Below are 18,434 nucleotides of genomic sequence, written 5' to 3' on the forward strand. Positions count from 1 at the left end.
GGAGCAAAGTACCGTGGGGACTGTAGTAGTCCTTCTCTTCTGAGAACTAGGTATATCCACTACATGATGTTATGATGTGGAATACCAATAACCGAAAATCACAAAACCATGACACCCATACAGCTATAGTCAGGTACAGCCTCACAACACTCTTTCTTTAATGAAAGTTTGTTGAAAAAAATAGCTAGTAACTTTCCGCTTGCAGGAGATACCCTGTAATGCCATTAAATGTTTTTGGTTTTTGTTGACAAGGTGGGAAGTATTTTCTGAGTTTAAAAGACCCATGTCTGTTTCTGAGAATTCTTGTAAACTCTTAAGTGGTTTTGGTTTTTGTTGTTCTCTTTTCAGTCAAAGCATAACAAAAACCAACATTTCAAGGGCCCGGATATCATTAGTACTGCCTTCTGTGGAGTTGCATTACATGATTTGGAATTTCTAGTGTGTTTACATACAAATCAAGTACAAGAGATTCTTTTCATTCCAGCATGTATTGAGGGCAGCACTAGTTAAAAGGTTAAAACAACTGCTTTATTCACTGTCCAAGCATTTCCTTGGCTAAAAGCACTGAATAAAATGAATCAGTTTCTAATATAATTGATGTTTATCCCACTGTGCATCAAACTTATGTGTCTCCCAGAGACAAGGCTGAAGCAGTAGTATGATACTGCCTTTATTCAGAAGCACAGAACAGTCAATGCAAGCCAAATATCCTCATATTGCCTTCTGTAATATCTGTCTCCTTCTATCACCTAGAACTACTCTCCTGAATTAGATATCATTATATCCTAGGTATGATCAGACATTAATGAGGCAGCATGCTGTCAGACCCAACTTTCAGGAGTTTAGATATTCCTACTCCTTTATATTCTCCTTATATTTTTATATGCAAAATTTAGATTTCAGCCTCACTGCCTTATTTTTCACTGGACAGAGCTAGATTGAATTAACTAAGAGCATCTCACTTCGGATTTAACACTTGAGAAAGCAGGAATTTTGTTCAGCAGAAACTTCATTTTTCACTCTTGTATTATAAGACATAATTCGTTAGTGAAGAAGCTACAGTTTAAAAAATGAAAAGATATTTAAAATGAGAAACTGGAGTTTAAATAAAAAAGTGAGGGAGCTAACAGTTTTATAAATGGATTCAAAAAATACTGTCAGAGAATTCCCTTCCTTTTGTAAAGAAAATTCTAAAAAAAAAAAAAGTGTTTTGTATTCTGGTTAATTCGGTGAGCTACAAGAAGTCTTGTGAAATAGACTTCTTTTCTGAAAAGCAACTCTTTTCTTTTCTTAGGGATGACTTTGGGGCCTCATCCTTGTCTGTGTACTCAAAAGAAAGTCATGAATTTGCATCTAAACAGGCATACAGATTTTAGTATATATTTATATTAGTCACAGTATTTATATCATTTTTAATGTTCACTCATTACATGGCCAGTTTTATGTGATTAGCTACTGTGCATCCTGCTGTGAATCTTCGCAAACCTCATTTGTAACAATTAACTATGTGATAAATATTAATAGAACCGATTTTATTCTAAAAATATATTGAATAAAACATATGTATCAATTTAAAATATTGTAAACTTCTGTAGAAAATATTTTGAGGAGGAAAGTTGTGGATGTCTAGACTATAGTCCTTCATGCCCTCTGTGTAAAGACTGACATTTAAATGCAGTATTAATACAGGAAATGATGCCAGACTCTTACACTGCTGTTTTTTATGCTTGTAAGGTGCTATAGCTCTCTCTGACAAAGTTAACATTTAGTGAGAGATCAAATATCTTAATGAGGGCTCTGCTGGCTGTAAAAAGGCCAACCAGGCCCAAAAGCTTGTTGAGAAATGTAAGAGGTTGATCTAGACTGTGGTAATTAAAAGATAAGCGTGTCTTCAGAGGCTATTGTTGGTGTCCACCAGTAGTAAACTACTAAGGTCAAACAAGTTATTTGTGCAGTGATGAAGATTCTTCAGGGCTTTGTAATATTAAACCTTTGGATGAGACAAAAAATTTTTAGTGCATGTGATCTCCTCCTCACAATTACGATAGCTGTTTTTCCTGTTAGTGCCATTGCATAATTTTCTTTAAAGCACGATAGCAATAAACTTTACATATTTACTTACTTTTGATCAGCTTTTTGTGGCTCAAATATATTTTCCACCAGCTTTAAGTACAGCAGCCAAGATATGTGGGAAAGAAGCCACTGTGGTGTGTTCTGTCCCAGATATAACAGAAAAATGGTTGCAGCACCAAAGGAAAAGGTATGGGCTAGTTGTACTTGGAAATGATCTGGCATAAACAGCTCCTGCAAAGAAAAACAGGAAACTTCATGTTTCCTTTTCTAGTTCTCAACACGGTCCAAGAAAAGCTGTGTTCGAATGCATACTAGAGAGGTCTACTCTGGTCACGGAAGCCAAGTGTTCTTCTCCAGTGTTGAAGAGGAACTTAACAGTGAGATCCACAAGTACAACTTTAATGTGGTACTTGGATGCTTGAGAAAAGATACTTACCCAGTATCTTCATAGTCTTTTCTCTCTCTTTCTTCTTTCACAGTGCCCTAGGTGTGTTCTTTCTCACCGCAGTATCTCCCATTAGCCCTGACATTAATGCACTCCCTGTTTGTCCTCCATGGTCCATCAGCCCTTCTCTCTTTGCACACATGCATACAAACACACATATGCACGCATATATGCACTTAGTGCAGCACTCTTTCACTTCAGTGTTATTACACCCTTGTAGACAAACAGTACCAGAAGATACAAGCTGAGTTGAAAGATCTCTTTTAAAAATGTAAAAGGATTACTGAGATTTTCTCCAGTCTACAGTGAAAAGTACCACTTTTTATCTACCTTCGTAAGAAAGCTCAATATGTGCCATTGGCACAAGTATAGAAAGTACAAATGTTTTTTTAAAGTAAGACAATGAGAATACTTTGACCCAAGTCCCAGCCTGTTTGGAGTATCAATGGTCATGCAAAGGGCTGTGCAGTGTGGCCTGGCTGATATTTTTCTCTAGCATGCTTACGAACAAAAGAGTTGCCAGCCTCTGCCAGGTGGTAGAAATAGAAGGGAAGGCTCCATGAGGTCTTCTGATAGCCCTTAGAAACACTGGAGCTGTGAAAACTTGGCCTTCAGCCTTACTTTCTTTTGGTGGAAAAAACAATTAGTGAAAGGTTGCCACACTGTGATACATGGTTCTTTAGACTCCTGAAATCACTTAGGTGTCTGAACCATACGTCACCAGGACTCTGCGACTGCATTCCTATGTTGTCAGACTACGAGCTATAACAAACCTTTTGTAGGATTTGGGAGCATGAGAGAATTCAAAAATCAGTTTGAATATTGGTAGCGCCATTGTTATGAATTGATTGATAAGGAGAGCAAATGAATCTGAATGGAAGTAAGGAGAGAGAAGGCTGTTTATAGCCTTATGGTCATAATGTATCCAGCCAAAATAGCTGGAACAAGCAGGGAGCTGCAAACCTATTCAACCTCTCCCGGGGCCGTCTGCTATTTACCTCAGTCAGAGGCAGGATCGTTGTTCTAATACAGCATCACTGAATGAGAGTGTACAGTTCTTACGTTCTTACAGACCTAACTCAGTTCAGCTGGACTGGGAGAAATTCAGCTGATCCTGCTCCAGTGAGAAGTCAAGCATTAAGCCCTTAGCAGCATGCACAGGAGCATAGTGAATACCGGAAATAAAACTGTTGTGTTCAGCAGTATGAGCAGTATGTAACAAACAACAGATAGTTTGAGCTAAGAAAATCTGAGGCAATAACCCTGGGGCAACACAGTGTATGCTTTAGTTCTTTGATTCATATTTAAATCACTCTGATTCTGAAATGAAGAGGGAAAGCAGAACAAAACAGAAGCTGACTTGCACAGTAACTAGTAGTGTCTGATATTTATATTTACTTTTAAGCATCTGAGGAACCCTGGGTAAACAGATGGGGGTCATGGACCGCTAACCCTACCTACAGATTACTATTCCAAAGTCAACACTTTCTAATTTCAACAAGCAGAGTGTGTTATAAGCTTAATTCCCAACAGACATATTATCATAAGTTTAGCTACGCTTAAAAATTTTTTCAGATCTAAATAGTCCAACCAGCAATGCATTTTTTTTCTCATTGTCTTCATGTCCAGTGTAGCTTTTACACTGGTGCAAATAAGGTTTTGTATGTTGCTAGGATAAAAGCTCTGTGAAAAAGGTCTGAGCTTGTAAAGCCTTTTTCCTCCTCAGGAGCAACTGGTTTATTGGCTGAAGATCAAGAATTTTAATCTTTTATTGTTTTCCACATTAAGGGATCTGCCTTGACTTTCTCCTCTCCCCCTCTTTCCTTTCTTCTTTTCCCCATCTTGGGTTCTAAATAGACCAATACCTTTCATAAATTGACTGAGAGACACTGGTGGTCCAGGCTAGTTCCTGTGTGAATAGGAACAATCTTTTGGGCAAATGGTCTAACCTGGAATTTCACCTGGTAGGTGACCAAAATGGTTGTGTGGACCACTGGCTGGCATAGCCAAGAAGTTTGTGGGCTTTGACCTCTCATAATTCTTACTTAAAAAATAACCTTGCATTATAATAGAAAAAGTGCTCAGGCCACAGACGTGATCAAAGGATTGGAGCACCTCTCCTATGAGGAAATGTTGAGGGAGCTGGGATTGTTTAGCTTGGAAAAGAGAAGGTTCCTGTGAGGCCTCATTGTGACCTTCCAGTACTAAAAAAGGAGCTTATAGGCAAGAGGGGGATCATCTTTTTACATAGTCTGATAGTGATAGGACAAGAGGGAATGGCTTTAAACTAAAAGACAAAAAATTTAGGTTAGATGTTAGGAAGAAATTCTTCACAAAGAGGATGGTGAGGCACTGGCACAGGCTGCCCAGGGAAGCTTTGGATTCCCCATCCCTGGAGGTGTTCAAGGCCAAGTTGGATGGGGCCCTGGGCAGCCTGAGCTGGCCAGCCTTGCCCATGGTAGGGGAAATGGAATTAAATGAGCTTAAAGGTCCCTTGTAACCTATCTTTTTACGATTCTATGATTTTGTGCTATGATTCTCTAAGAAAAAGAAAAACAAAAGATTAGTCTCATTCTTCATAGCATTTTTTCCTTATGTAAGGGTATCCTGCCAATGAGTAGCACTTCTATTCAGACCTAGAGAATTTTACATTCGGTTTTTTCAAGCATGACTGAAAATAGTTCAGAAAGGAGCAGAGAATTCTGCCTCATCAAGTCTAAAAGGAAAAGTATTGAAAATCCCAATGGAAATGAGTCTTTGAGAGCTTTTATGCTGACAATATAGGAGCACAAGCTTATGATCCTCTTAGTACAGTATTGTCATACCTGTCACTGAGCTTGCTATTAAGGAAAGCTGATCCGCTTTGGTAGTGGAGCAGCTAAAGGAAATCTGATTTAAGCCAGGAAGTGTAAATTTCAGTCTTATTCGGCTATACCACAATGAAAGTTCTGTTTGCACAAGATAACAATCCATAGGAGTTAAATGTGATGTAAAAGGGCTTTTCAAAAAGGTAATTTTTATACACTTCAAACAATGGCAGCCAATGCGATGATGTTAGAATTGAAGATCTTTCCATTCCTCCTGTCAGTAAACAAGGAATTTGAACTCCAGGCCTCCTCTCCAATTGCACTGCAGGATCACCTTGTGAACTTTTGTGCCTCTAAGTTTAGAGAACAGAATAAGTCTTCTCATTCTCTACCTAAAATCTTTAGCTACCAATCTGTGTATCATACCTTTTGTTTGAGATACAAGCTACTTACAAAATGTTATCCAGTCCTGATGTAAAGCTCAGGGAGGAGAATCCACATTATTTATGCAATATTTCATGAAGTTATTCATTATCAAAACTATGTTTTTTATTTCCAGTTTGAATTTGCTTTGGTTTAGCATCTGTTGGCTTTCCTCATACTTTTTTTTGTGACTATGTGAAGAAGTAGTCTAGTATGAGAATCAGGAGCTTGTATGGAGACTGTGGCAAACAACTGACCTGTTTCTCTGTAAACTATTAATATAGGTAGTGCAGTATTTCCTCCTTTCCTACAGTCTTCTTGCATATTTCTAAATCATTTACAAATTTTCAGTTTGAATAATGAATGTCCAATTTGGATTTATTACTTCAGCAACTTCTCACTCTTACCAGGAGAAGCATAATGCCGGTATCCCACAGCCACTTGATATTCTCTTGCTTTTACCTTCAAAGATCCTCTTAGCTCTCTAAACCACAACGTCATGCTGGGAGTTTCAGTGATTACCTAGTGTTCTCCTTAACGTTTTAAGACATGAATGAAATGTTATGTTCATCACATGGATGCATAGAAAGGACAAAAATGAGTTGGAATTTTTCTTCAGAGGTGCATTACAACAAATGGAAACTTCAGTCAAAAACCTGTGGAATGTCATCCAGTTTTGCTTTGAAATCGGTGGCCTTATAAGGGAAACATTTTCCCCTATAATCCTTGCCATCATGCAAATTCTAATAATCTGCTTGGTTTCCAAAGATCAGAGTGGGAGTATATCCTCACTGAGAGAAATGGAGTATTTACAGTGAAGATCTTAGTTCTTAAATGCCATTGAGGGAAGAAACAGTGAATCTGGCTTAGATCTGTTTTCCTTTTGCTGTAGCTTTCATTTGTGGCTTTGTCAGTGTTCTAATTTGCTAATAATGGCAAAGAAACAAAAGTAAGCATGATTCATTTCACAAATATTTTGTTTTGGCCTCACTGAACATGACCATTTTGGAACATAGCTCATAGATGCTTGAGCTGTGTCTGACAAGCAGTGCATCCAGACAACATAGCAAATTGCTGCGCAGAAACATTGGTTCGAAGGTGAAGAACTGTGCTGACAGTCTGCTTCAGTTTAACATACTAGGTCAGTTCAGAGCTGTGCCCCATATTACCCCTAGTTCTGGAGCTAATACTATCACAGCAAGCTCAGCTGTCTTTTCTCAGTACTCCACTGTGTGGACTAAATTTGTCTTATGCACTGTCTCATCGGTTAAGTTCCATTCAACCTGTCCTTCAACTTGTCTAGGACTTATTTTCTGAAGTCACTTGTCTAGCCTGCTCAGAGGTACACAATGAGATTTCTCACTTGACGCTATGAATGAAGTTAAAGGTCAGGGTCTTGCTATGTCGATCAGTGGAGGAAACTGCCGTAGAATAACAACGGGTAAAATGTGAGAACTCTGTGACCGCAGTTTATACGTGCTTATAGACTAGAAAATTATTGCTAATGGAATTGCATATCTTTGAAAAAGCATGCCAAAAATCATGCAAGCATGCTCAAAGTAAAATCTTTCCCATTTTCAGAAGATGCTGAATGATGCTGATGAAATGAATACCAGTGAGGAGATGTCATTCTGTGGATGTGTTAAATGTGTTAAGTGTTTCATTGCAATCAGAGAAATAAAAGCTAGAAAGAAGTGAGCCATAGTATGTGTAACAATCCCTTTATGAACCTTTCTCCCAGTAGAATTTGTGGGACTGTTAATTTAGTTAGTGAACGTGTCCCAGATGTAGTTTTTAACTACATTTTGTGAAGACCCTATTATTGTTGAGAAAAGGAAAAGAGAGCAGAAACATTTTAAAGTTTGGCTAGCTATGTTTTTTGTTAGCAGTTAAAAAAAATTAAAGTCATGCATATTTAAATAAATTTTGCATAGCTTTGAGTGTGCAGGGGCACCTCATCCCATTTTTGTCTTTGCACAGCATGCTACAGAACTGTTCCATTTTGCATTTTTGATACACAATGGTTGAACAATCATAATGATCTTATTGATTATTTATTTCTTTATTTATTTTGTCAGTATGCAAACTGCTACCTTATTTAGTACATGTAATTAACATTTCTGCTCTGAAGATCAAATCTGTGATTTTCTGAGAGCTATTTTGTGTCAGTTATCAGTGGTATCTGAGTGATCCAGAAGCAAACATTAGCTTACCACACGCTTAGGGGAGAGAGGGTAGCTGCACTATCCAATTAAGAAATAAACAAACAACTTTTTTTTTTATTAAAACCAAAAAAATATTAACCACAGAGTACAGGTCCCATGAATTTCCAATGCAGATGTGAATGTTCAAGTGTTTCCATAGTTCAGATTCAAAGGTATCAAAGTAGTCTTCCAGAAAAGTATGAACACAGTTGGGAACTGTTTGTAAAAGATTTAGGTTAGGATAAGCCAAACATCATGCTGGAGCCCCACGTCACTTTCAGGAGTTTAATTACTTTGTTCTTCTTTTCTCTGCCCTCAAGATATGCTCTGTACCAGCTGTTAGCATGTACTCAGAATGAAAAGTCACATTCTAAATAGCTTTACTTCTGGCTAAGTTCTAAAGTACTGAAAGCAACTAGCCATGACAAAGATCAGACAGTTGTAACTATAGATAGTGCTATCTGCTCAGCCTATAATAATGGTTAAATCCATTACAGTCAATGAAGTTACAGAGTCAAATGCAATCAAAATCAAACTGTGCACCTAAAATTAGGGGCTGTTAATGACATAGCACATTGAGAGACATTGTCACACTCCCTGTAACTCACATAGTCTATTTGGTGCCCATGCCATTGACCTTGGGAGAGTAACCTTGAAGTTCCCAGAAGTGAAACATCATGTAAGACTAAGAGGATTGACATTTAATTATAATCATTGACACCTCATTAGCATTATTCTTTTTTAGATTGCATTCTAGTGACTTTGCATTGGTCATCAGCAATGCAAATTTGATTCTGTGAACCTTTAAGCATGAGCTCAGTAGGTATTTTAGATTTTCTTCCCATCATGATCATATTCCCACTGCATACATTTTACCAGTTTTTGTTTCACAAACCTCTCTGTGAACCAGCAAATCCATGTAAGAGGGACAAGAAATACTCCTTTTAAGTGTCTTTACTCCTAGTTCTGGAAAACATTTGCAAATCTTAAAAACTAACATGCAGTTATTCACATGCATAGATGAAATGCAGTCACCTCTGTCTAGAAAAACACCAGATACTTATCAATGCGCAGGAACATTGTGACACTAATTGGGATGTATTGTAAAGAATCTCCTTCATAACCATAGGGGAGAATTCAAATATGGAGCAGTAGTTAATAGATATTGGAAGACGATTAATCCTTTTCATGTTGAAACTTAGAGTCATCCAGACCCAACTTTTCTTTGTTTTTTGTTTTGTTTTGTTTTGTTTTGTTTCAACTTAATTCAGTAAAAAGACACCTGCAAGATTTAAGGGTGACTCAGAAATGTGGTTTTATCTGGAGTTTAACTTAATCTGCTTTTGAAAATTAATGTCGTTAAAACTGAACTAAAAGAAGCAGCGATAAATAGCAATGAACTTGAAGGAAGAACATCCCTGAGTATCAGAAAATTCCACAGTTTCCATTTTCTTTGTTCCCTCCAGCTTTGTGACAGAACGTTTACATCCCACTCCTCTAAAACTGTAACTCCATTTTTCTCCTCACTAGCCATGATTCTCACTATTCTACCCAGTGTCCAGATCTCTTCTGTTCCTCATTGCATTTCTCTTCTCTCCTTCTATACCTTCAGTTACCAGCAACTTCCTTGCTCTTTCAAGTTTTCCAACAAGTCCAATCAAGAGGCTGTATGACATGTGGCCAGTCTTCCGGACGAACAGCACAGATCCGTACCTATCTAGTAATCATTAATCTGGGTCTCCTTCCCATTGTTCAGCTGTCATCTTTTTTGCAAACATGCAAGAACTGAGACTTCATTTTCACCATCAATCTGTTGACTGTTCATAGAATGGTTCAATAAACAGGCAGAGAGACCATAATCACAAATGATTCCCTTGAGAAATCAAGCTTAACTCAAGAGACTTTATTTATGGTAATAAGTCTGGTGGGCACATCATACAGATATCTTTTTTTATATATATTTTGTTATTTAACAGTTTGACATTGACAAGGAAGCAGGAGAGAGACAGATTTACCATCGATATTGTATGGAACGGGCATCCGTACATTGTGCCCATGTGTTCACCACAGTCTCACAGATAACAGCAATTGAAGCAGAGCACATGCTTAAAAGAAATCCTGGTAAGACTTGAATTCTTTCCTTCTTATATTTCCTCTTGGTACTAACGTTTTCTCAGATTGAATGAAAATAATAGGCATACAAACATGAAGAGGAAGGCACACTTACATAGGTATGTGTGGCTACACTACAGAGAATAACTGTTTTTTAAAAGAAGTGTACAGACAATATAACTTGAAACACATTCTAGTAGCTTATGTAATCTGGAAAAAATCAAGTTCAGTATCATGCAAAACCTACATTCTGTACCATTTCAGAGGAGCATTAGTTTACCTCTGTGGATGTCGGGCTTTCTTTGCAGGGAGTTTATCTACAGTAGTAGACATATATTTCATCATCCTCTGGTGATGGTAATATATTCTGGTCAATTGAAGAAAACAGAAGGTGGATTCTTTGTAATACATTTCACCAGCTTTTACTTTTTATGTTGCTTTGCAAATAGAGAGTGATATGCTCTTGTAGAAATGTAGCAAAAATTTCATATGTGAAATGATGTTAGTTGCATTGTACTTTCCAGTGATTATGCTGTTCCTCTTTGCTTAATATTGAAAGAGATGAGAAGGCTAAAACAAAGCGTAGATCAGTACATCTGATTTCTGTATATAACTCACAGCTAGGAGCAGCAGTGTGGTTGTGGTCATAATCATCTTAGGACTTAACGATGATAAGTTTCTTAGATGGATATAATATTTTTCGCTAGACCAATCACAACAGTTCAAAAACATAGTTAATGTATGTGCCCAAAATCTTGTTTAGCCCTATGCATAGGTCTCATAAAATACGGAATTTATCAGAAACCTTGTCATATTCCATGCATGGAGTTTGAGTAAGGTAATGGACCCAGTTTGATGCATCATTAAAACCCTGTTTAAATCAGTACAATGCTTTAGAAGGATAAGCTGCAGTATTCCATCCACAGGTATGCATAATTTTGGGACTATTTAGCAGATCTGCTCACTTCTTGATTGTTTCAAGTATAGCAATTCTCAAAGAACTTTGGGTTTTTGTGGTTCTGTTTTGTTTTGAATGTTGTTTATTTACTCTCTAAAAATTTATTTTAGGTGAATTGCAATGCTAATTATAGGTCTGGGACTGCTCTCCCTGTTAGCTTCAATGCCACAAGCCACATCACAATTTCTGCATTAGGATGAACAGAAAGTTATTCACTGGATCCTTAGCTTCATTGCTGACTGACTGAAAAGTGTGTTTGTGGGGTCAACAGAGCAAAAACATCCTCCTTTTCTCTTTATCAACAAGAAATCTTCTGCTCCGACTTCGTTGTTCACCGTGGGAGAACTGGTTCATACAGGACTTAGCTTTAATACTGCAACCACTTTCAAGCTCTTCCCAATAACATAAGAATCTTTGACTGTTTTTTTCTGGACAGTTTCTGTCCATTCTCTGATATTAATCAGGGATTTTTGGACATTTTCACCCATCCACAGCAGGCTGTATATTGACCAGTCCCATACACTTTGATTCAAATGTAGTTCCATTTAACCTTTCATCAGGAATGATGTTCAATCTGTCTTTTATGTAAGTCTTTGAGATACGAAACAAACATGGTTTCCCAAACTGTACAGTTCACTGTTTCTGCTCAACAAGCAATATTTTTAATCTGTGCCCTACTGAAAATATGATGAAAGAGGGCTTTACTCCCATTTTAAGTGTGGGGTCATTTTGTTTTGTTTAATGAATTGATGAAAATTCTGTTATAAAATCACCCCAAGTGGGTCAAATCAGAATGATTTGATTTCCGTATTCACAGGAAAGAAACTGGAATTGATTTAGGGAATAGTAGCACAGGATGATATTTTCTGTTGACAAATTGCAAAGATTCAGGGTTGACTCATACTTTTTCAGAGTTTTCTCTTATGATTTTGATTAAATATTTACAGCTACAAAATCTAGATCTGGACATTAACTAAGTCTCCTGGAATTTTGATTCAAAGTCTTCTCTACTGCTAATGAAAAATATGTTTCATAACTGAATGAAAATATTAGAAATCCCACAACATCATTTTTTCAAATAATGAAAATAGAACTTATGATCACTGGCAGAATCTTGCATGATTCATCAGAGAGCAGGTTTAACGTTAGACACTCAAGCTTTTGACAAATAATTTCCTAAATTATTGATCAAATTTAGTATTCCTAAAAATTAAGCACGACAGTAGCATGTGAAATCAGTCTGATGTAAGCAGTCATTCTGCCATATTTAGACTGTACACTTCATCTAGCAAAATGGCAAACTGCTCTTTGCCCTAATGCAAAAGCTCTCTTTTCTGCCAAATCCTCAGAAGTCTGGATAGAACACACCTTTGTTGTGCCGTGCGGTGAAGAAGTGTGTGGTAGAACACAATTTCTGCTTTCAAGAGCTTTCAATCTACAGTAATAAAGCAGGCAATGGTGATATCAGGATTAAAGAGGTAAAGGACAAATTCCACAAAAAATGGCTAAGTGGAGGTATAAATTCAGTCTTAATAAGACAAAAAGGACCTTTCTATCCAGAAGGGTTTGTGTTCATGTTGAGTACAGATCAAAATGATACAAAGCCACTTCAAAGATGTAGATAGTGGAGTATAAAATGTAATAACTTTGTGGAGAAAACTAATGAAAACCATTGTATTAAGCAGTGCTATTCTCTAGCCGTGAGTGATAAGAGTATATATTAACTGTTCATGAATTGACATTGAAAAGCACACTTGTTCTTTCCTTAACAATTTCTCTGACTCTGAAGATGTCTACTTCTGCCTTTTCTCTGCTTTTCCAGATGTTGTTACTCCAAATGGCTTGAACATTAAGAAGTTTTCAGCAATGCACGAATTTCAGAATTTGCATTCTATGTACAAAGCTAGGATCCAAGAGTTCATTCGAGGTCATTTCTATGGGTATGCTTTTACTTTTCAAAATTTAGCAATGATTGTCCAGTGCTATTTAAAGCAAAAGCCAAACCAGGAAAACTAACAAAGATTTCATAAAGAAGGTGAATTGTTACCAACTTAGTCAAATATTTGTCTAGGATTTCCCAGACAGAAACTAAAGGAATTTCAGATACTAGCTCTAACTCTGCTTAACAGCTTGTGGAATCAGGCAGAAGAGCTTTGTTTTTTTCATTATTTACCCAAGATGGACTTTACCAGATTGATAGTCATCTTAATGTAAAGAAGAGGCTCTCTTTCATTATTTTCTTGGGATAATAAATTCCTCAAAAATAGAAAAATGTGTGTTTTGTATGATTACATCTTGAAAAATACTTTATGCTAGTCTATTTGTTTGCTTGGTTTCAGCCACCTTGACTTCAGTCTTGAAAATACCTTATTTTTCTTCATTGCTGGGAGATACGAGTTTTCCAACAAAGGAGCTGATATGTTTCTAGAAGCCTTATCAAGATTAAACTTTTTGCTGAGGGTAAGGAAGCTTCTGGAAATGTAGAAAATGTAGATCTTATGCTCAAAATTACCACATTATATAAGTCACATGCGATAATTTCTATGTCATACTCTGGTTTATGGGAAAATAATTATGGGATATTCAAGCTTTTCATAAAGCTCTCTCCCTAAATAAAAAAAAGGAAGTCAGATTGCTTGAAAATAATTGATTACATAGCTCAAAAATTTACTCTGAAAGTGTACCTATCAAAAAGCAGATAAAAATAATCGTGTAATAATGCAATTAAAAATATATTTTTATGCTAATCACTTAAATCATTAGGACCTGATCTTGGTATTTTTTTCAGTACTATTATCATGTTGGATGGGAATCTTGTATTAAAATTCAGAGTATGACAGTGGCCTGATGAATGAGCATGGGAAGGCCAGTCATCCCTCCATATTTGAATGAAGAGAAGACCTAGACCTTGTCAGAGAGTAGCTGGACGCTGAAACGGGCTCCCCAGGGCAGTGGCCACTGCACGTACCTTTTAATGGCATTTACATAGCTATGAACTATAGATGCCACACAGAGGTCTTGTGTGGTAAGGTGGAAAGAATTGCTTGAACAATGATTACAGCATTCTGTTATTAGGTCTAATAGTTGATACAATACCAATGACAAACTAGGATGACAGAAAATCAAAGGACACTGAGGTTAGTTTTCCAAAGGCCTGGGGTCCTGGGACTTGCTTTTCCCATAAATTGAGGATGGCTTTATTGTGTTACTGTTACAACGTGTATGCCAGCATCTGATTTCATCCAAAACTATCTATTCAAAGTACACTTCCTCTATAATTACTTCAGAAGGGCATTTGATTGCGATCAGCAGGATACTCATACTACTTGTGAATCTAAAAATGATGATGCAGCTTAAACTAGGCTCCACTAGTGCACCTGAAGCTCAGAAGTGCTCAGCATTTGATAGAATTTATTCCTTGTATATAAAGTCCTCTTTCTTCTCTAGATAAAAACCTGACTTTTTTTTTTAAGATAAACTATTTATGTTATGATGGTTTGTTAATACACACTAATATAATAGCATAATGGACTTTTGAGCTGCCCTGAAGAAAGGGAAGGAAAGGATCTGAAAATCATTGGTGAATCCTATTATTTTACACTACACATTTTTTGTACCTCCATCTGATAGAAGGCTCACTAACACTATGTTTGTTTGTCTCATGTTTATAGAGTGAAAGCAATTCAAAATAATTTAATTTTTACACCTCTGAGCAGTTTACTCTTAGCTTTCCTTTAAAGAACTGCTGACAAGAGTACAGTCTCATTCTGCTCCATATGAGGAGTCTCTCAGGAATCTGACCTTCTGAAATCTGTTTGTGCACAGAAGTCAGCAAGTAAAACCATCAATAACCAAAGGGTCAGATCTTACATCCCATTCTTTTTGCCTTTGGAGTGGCTAGATGTGAGAGATGAGCAAGAGGTTACTTGCAGTTTTTTGTGTGTCTGGCAGGTTCTGTGTTAGGGATTCAGGTAGACTCTCTTAGTAACTTAGTAACTCTCTTAGAATGTACACCTGGGGCATTGCTGCAGAAGATAGTTCTGCTTGCTGTATGGAATCCCTGCCTGGGCACACTTCATCTAGTAAACTAGTTTCTCACTCTTTTGAGCCAACCAAGTTTATGTCACATGAGAAAATCTGTTTACTCTTTTTATTTTTTTTGCTATCTATATTCGTATCTTAAGCCATGTTTCACTAAACCATGAGAAGCCAAGAACATCCACATTGACCAAACTAGAGCTGAGCAATTGATATCTGTTTATCTGTTTCTATTGTCAGTTATATTCCTGATTTGACAAAAACTGGACAGCTAAAGGGAGAGGAGTAAGACCAGACCCTTCCTGGATGACCAATCAAAGTTTGCTCAGTTTTGCTGTGACTATTTTGTAGTGTTAATGTGGGCTTTGATACTCTATGGTGAGATTTTCTTTTTCTCTTCATCTCGTGTCCATGCAGGTACATAAGAGTGATGTTACAGTTGTTGTGTTCTTCATTATGCCAGCAAAGACGAACAATTTCAATGTGGAAACCCTGAAAGGACAAGCAGTCCGGAAGCAGCTCTGGTAATTGCCATTCTCACTGAGGGCCTTAATTAAGGAGACTTAATTCAACCATCAACTTAAACCTCACCTTCCTTTAACTACTGTGTGATTCTGCACAGGAGGAGACATGTGAGGTACTTTCAGAGTGAAACACGTGGTAGAACTGAATGGTGAAATTCTTAAAAGAAAATCAAGAAAATGAAGGATGAATTTTGTTTAAAGAAAAATTGGAAAATGTTATGTCACTCAACATATTTACAGATAAATTATCTAATCATAAAAATGAAAATGTGCACCCTATCATGTGACTGGTGCAGTTAGATACTTCTGTTGCAGAAGTAAGGAAGCTGATCTTTAAGATAAGGGACTAAAATCACAAGACCTACCTTCTGCCTTTATGCCTGTGTCTCACTGTGTTTAACCACTTTCAGATGCCAACTCTTTATTTATAAGATTATAGAAATAGAAATGACTCAGAGATCTGTAGATAAAAGGTGCTGTATAAGAGAAGGATACTTTTTTTTTTTAATTATCTTCTTAACTGTCTCCAGCAGATAATCTGTGGCTGAATTTCTGGTTATAAGTAGACAAGTTGAAACCTTTGATTAAAGGATAATGAAACTCCACAGGAGCAGCAACAGAAATAGTTCAAGGGTCATTAGAATTATCTAGCTCTTACTGTATTTGAAAAATAAGTCAGGTATGAGAAGTCTATTTTCTTTCTAGATTATCTCTGGAGTCATCAAACAGCAACACTGGGGATTTACAGAAAATGTTTTACCACTCTGAAAATGGGTGCCACAAAGGTTGAGGTTGGAACTGGTTGTTCACATGTGGCTTTGTAAAAGCAGTGCTTCTGAGCTGCCTTCACTGGCAGTAGAGAGTGACGGTTCATTCCAGGTAGTGACTCATCCTCTACCACCTCAGGAAGAGTCTAAAATGAGCAAGTGAAATCATCTTTTGAAATTGGCTATCACCTTCTGTGGATGTCTGGAGGATCTACACAATCATCTTTTTAACTGTAGATGGCTAAGGTGCTGTAATATAGCCAGAGTATTTAATGAGAAGCTGTATGCGGGAACTGGCCATCCCAGGGGGAAATACCGTTGAAGCCTGAAGTGAATTAAATGGGCAGTGTGTTGTTGCTGTCATAGAGCAAGATTCTGGCTCTACATCAACTGCAAGAAAGTAATGTGAGTGCAGTGAGAAACAGCCATGCTTTCAACAAGCCCTTTTTGCCTCTGCTGTATTTTTAATTTAACGTATGTAATGTTTTAATGTAATACAATGGGTATATACTAAATAAATACCATATATTAGGAAAGTTTAAATAGAAACGAAATGTGCAGATATTTTTCTCTGTTGTATCTCTACTACATGGCTGTTTCTCTGGTACTAAGTTATATAGGCACAATGGTAACAGTAAAGGTAAAGCTAAAGATGTGAGATCATGCAAAAAATGCTGTTTCCAGATGTTCTTCCCACTGTGCTCTGCGGAAAGTAAAAGATCCTCTGTGCCCTTAAATGCAGCAGTGCCATGATCATCATGTGGAGCTGCTGGAAAAAAAACACCTGATACCAGTGTTAAATAATAATATTAATTGATTTTAAGGATGTCACAGAAGTTAAATACAGGACAAGGTTGGCAGTTACCAAGAAATAGATGATGGGTGATATGAGATATAAAATCCCTTCTTACTTCTGCTTCTGAAACTGCAGCCTCTCCTATCTGGGTTAAGTTTTGGAGATTGTTCAAGGCATGAGTCAATAAAACATAGCCGTGAGTGGGCTAGCTTGCTGGTATTTGGAGCAGTTTATTTTGACATTTAGCTGCTTCACAGCTCATAGAGAATTAACTCATCCACTATTGTATCAATGTGAGTTGAGAGAGAGCAACTAAAAATGAGCATGTAGATTTTCAGCTAGGTAAAGTTTAGGATTCCACTTAACAAATTTTGTCTTAGCCCGCAGTCTAATTCTTAGAAATCAGAAAAACAGGAAGAGTCCCACGAAGGAGGGCATTTTAGTCAGATTGAGAGTATATTTGCTGTTTTGCGAACACCACTTTCAGCTGTGCTTCCAAGCTCTTCCTTCTAGGAACAGGGTAATATGGCTCTTTACATTAAGAAAAGTCGTTTACCAGAGTTCTTTCTCAACAAAAATATAACATTTCTGGCACAGGTTTTATTATTAGCTTAAAACATGAGCTGGGCTTTCCAGAAAGATGTTTGATTTCCATAATAATTTATGCCAAACTACTTGTTAGTCTAACCCTCGTTTTCAAAAATCTTTAAGTGAGGTAACAGGGCTGAAATGGAAGGAAGAAGCTTGCTTTAAAATCACTATTTATTACCTCTTGTATTGCTCATAAGGTCAAGTTAAATTGAAAACATTTAGGTCTCCCATGTCTATTATATTTTTCTATGTAAGAGTCGCATGAATGTCTTCCTTTTCATAGCTGAGATGAAAGTGTGGCCTACTGATAAAAGTAAGGGAAATAATCACTAGTGAGTTCTTTTTCTGGCTTTAGCAGTTGGTTCATCATGGGGTGCAGATCATATCCTCCGTTGCACTGAAATGAGTCGTTATGGCTGCTGGTTGGGTAAAAGACCTTTGAGAATTAGACCTGTCTGCTTCTGCATTCTTGATTCCTCCTGTATACACAAAAGCACAATATAATTTACAGCAGTAGGGATATCTTTTATTCTGTTTTTGAAAAGGATTCTCGTGTTTATACATAAATGTATTTATTTTCCTAGGGACACTGTGCAATCTGTGAAAGAAAAGTTTGGAAAGAAACTCTACAATGCCTTACTAAAGTGAGTGTGTTGGTTACTTTGTCCTGTCTTGCAGAGCCACATATTCAGCTGG

General features: G+C 37.1%; 1 protein-coding gene across 1 annotated transcript in view; it reads left to right on the plus strand.

Annotated features, from left to right (window-relative positions):
• GYS2 (glycogen synthase 2) overlaps nt 1-18,434 on the plus strand; it is a 44,564-nt gene that overhangs the window by 15,989 nt on the left and 10,141 nt on the right. The window contains exons 7-11 of the mRNA XM_021391867.1: nt 9,929-10,073; nt 12,845-12,962; nt 13,362-13,482; nt 15,478-15,584; nt 18,323-18,382. Of these exons, the coding sequence (XP_021247542.1) occupies nt 9,929-10,073; nt 12,845-12,962; nt 13,362-13,482; nt 15,478-15,584; nt 18,323-18,382 (551 nt within the window). The remainder of the gene's footprint in view (nt 1-9,928; nt 10,074-12,844; nt 12,963-13,361; nt 13,483-15,477; nt 15,585-18,322; nt 18,383-18,434) is intronic.

Source organism: Numida meleagris, chromosome 1, assembly GCF_002078875.1.
Source record: "Numida meleagris isolate 19003 breed g44 Domestic line chromosome 1, NumMel1.0, whole genome shotgun sequence".
Taxonomy (NCBI): Eukaryota; Metazoa; Chordata; class Aves; order Galliformes; family Numididae; genus Numida; species Numida meleagris.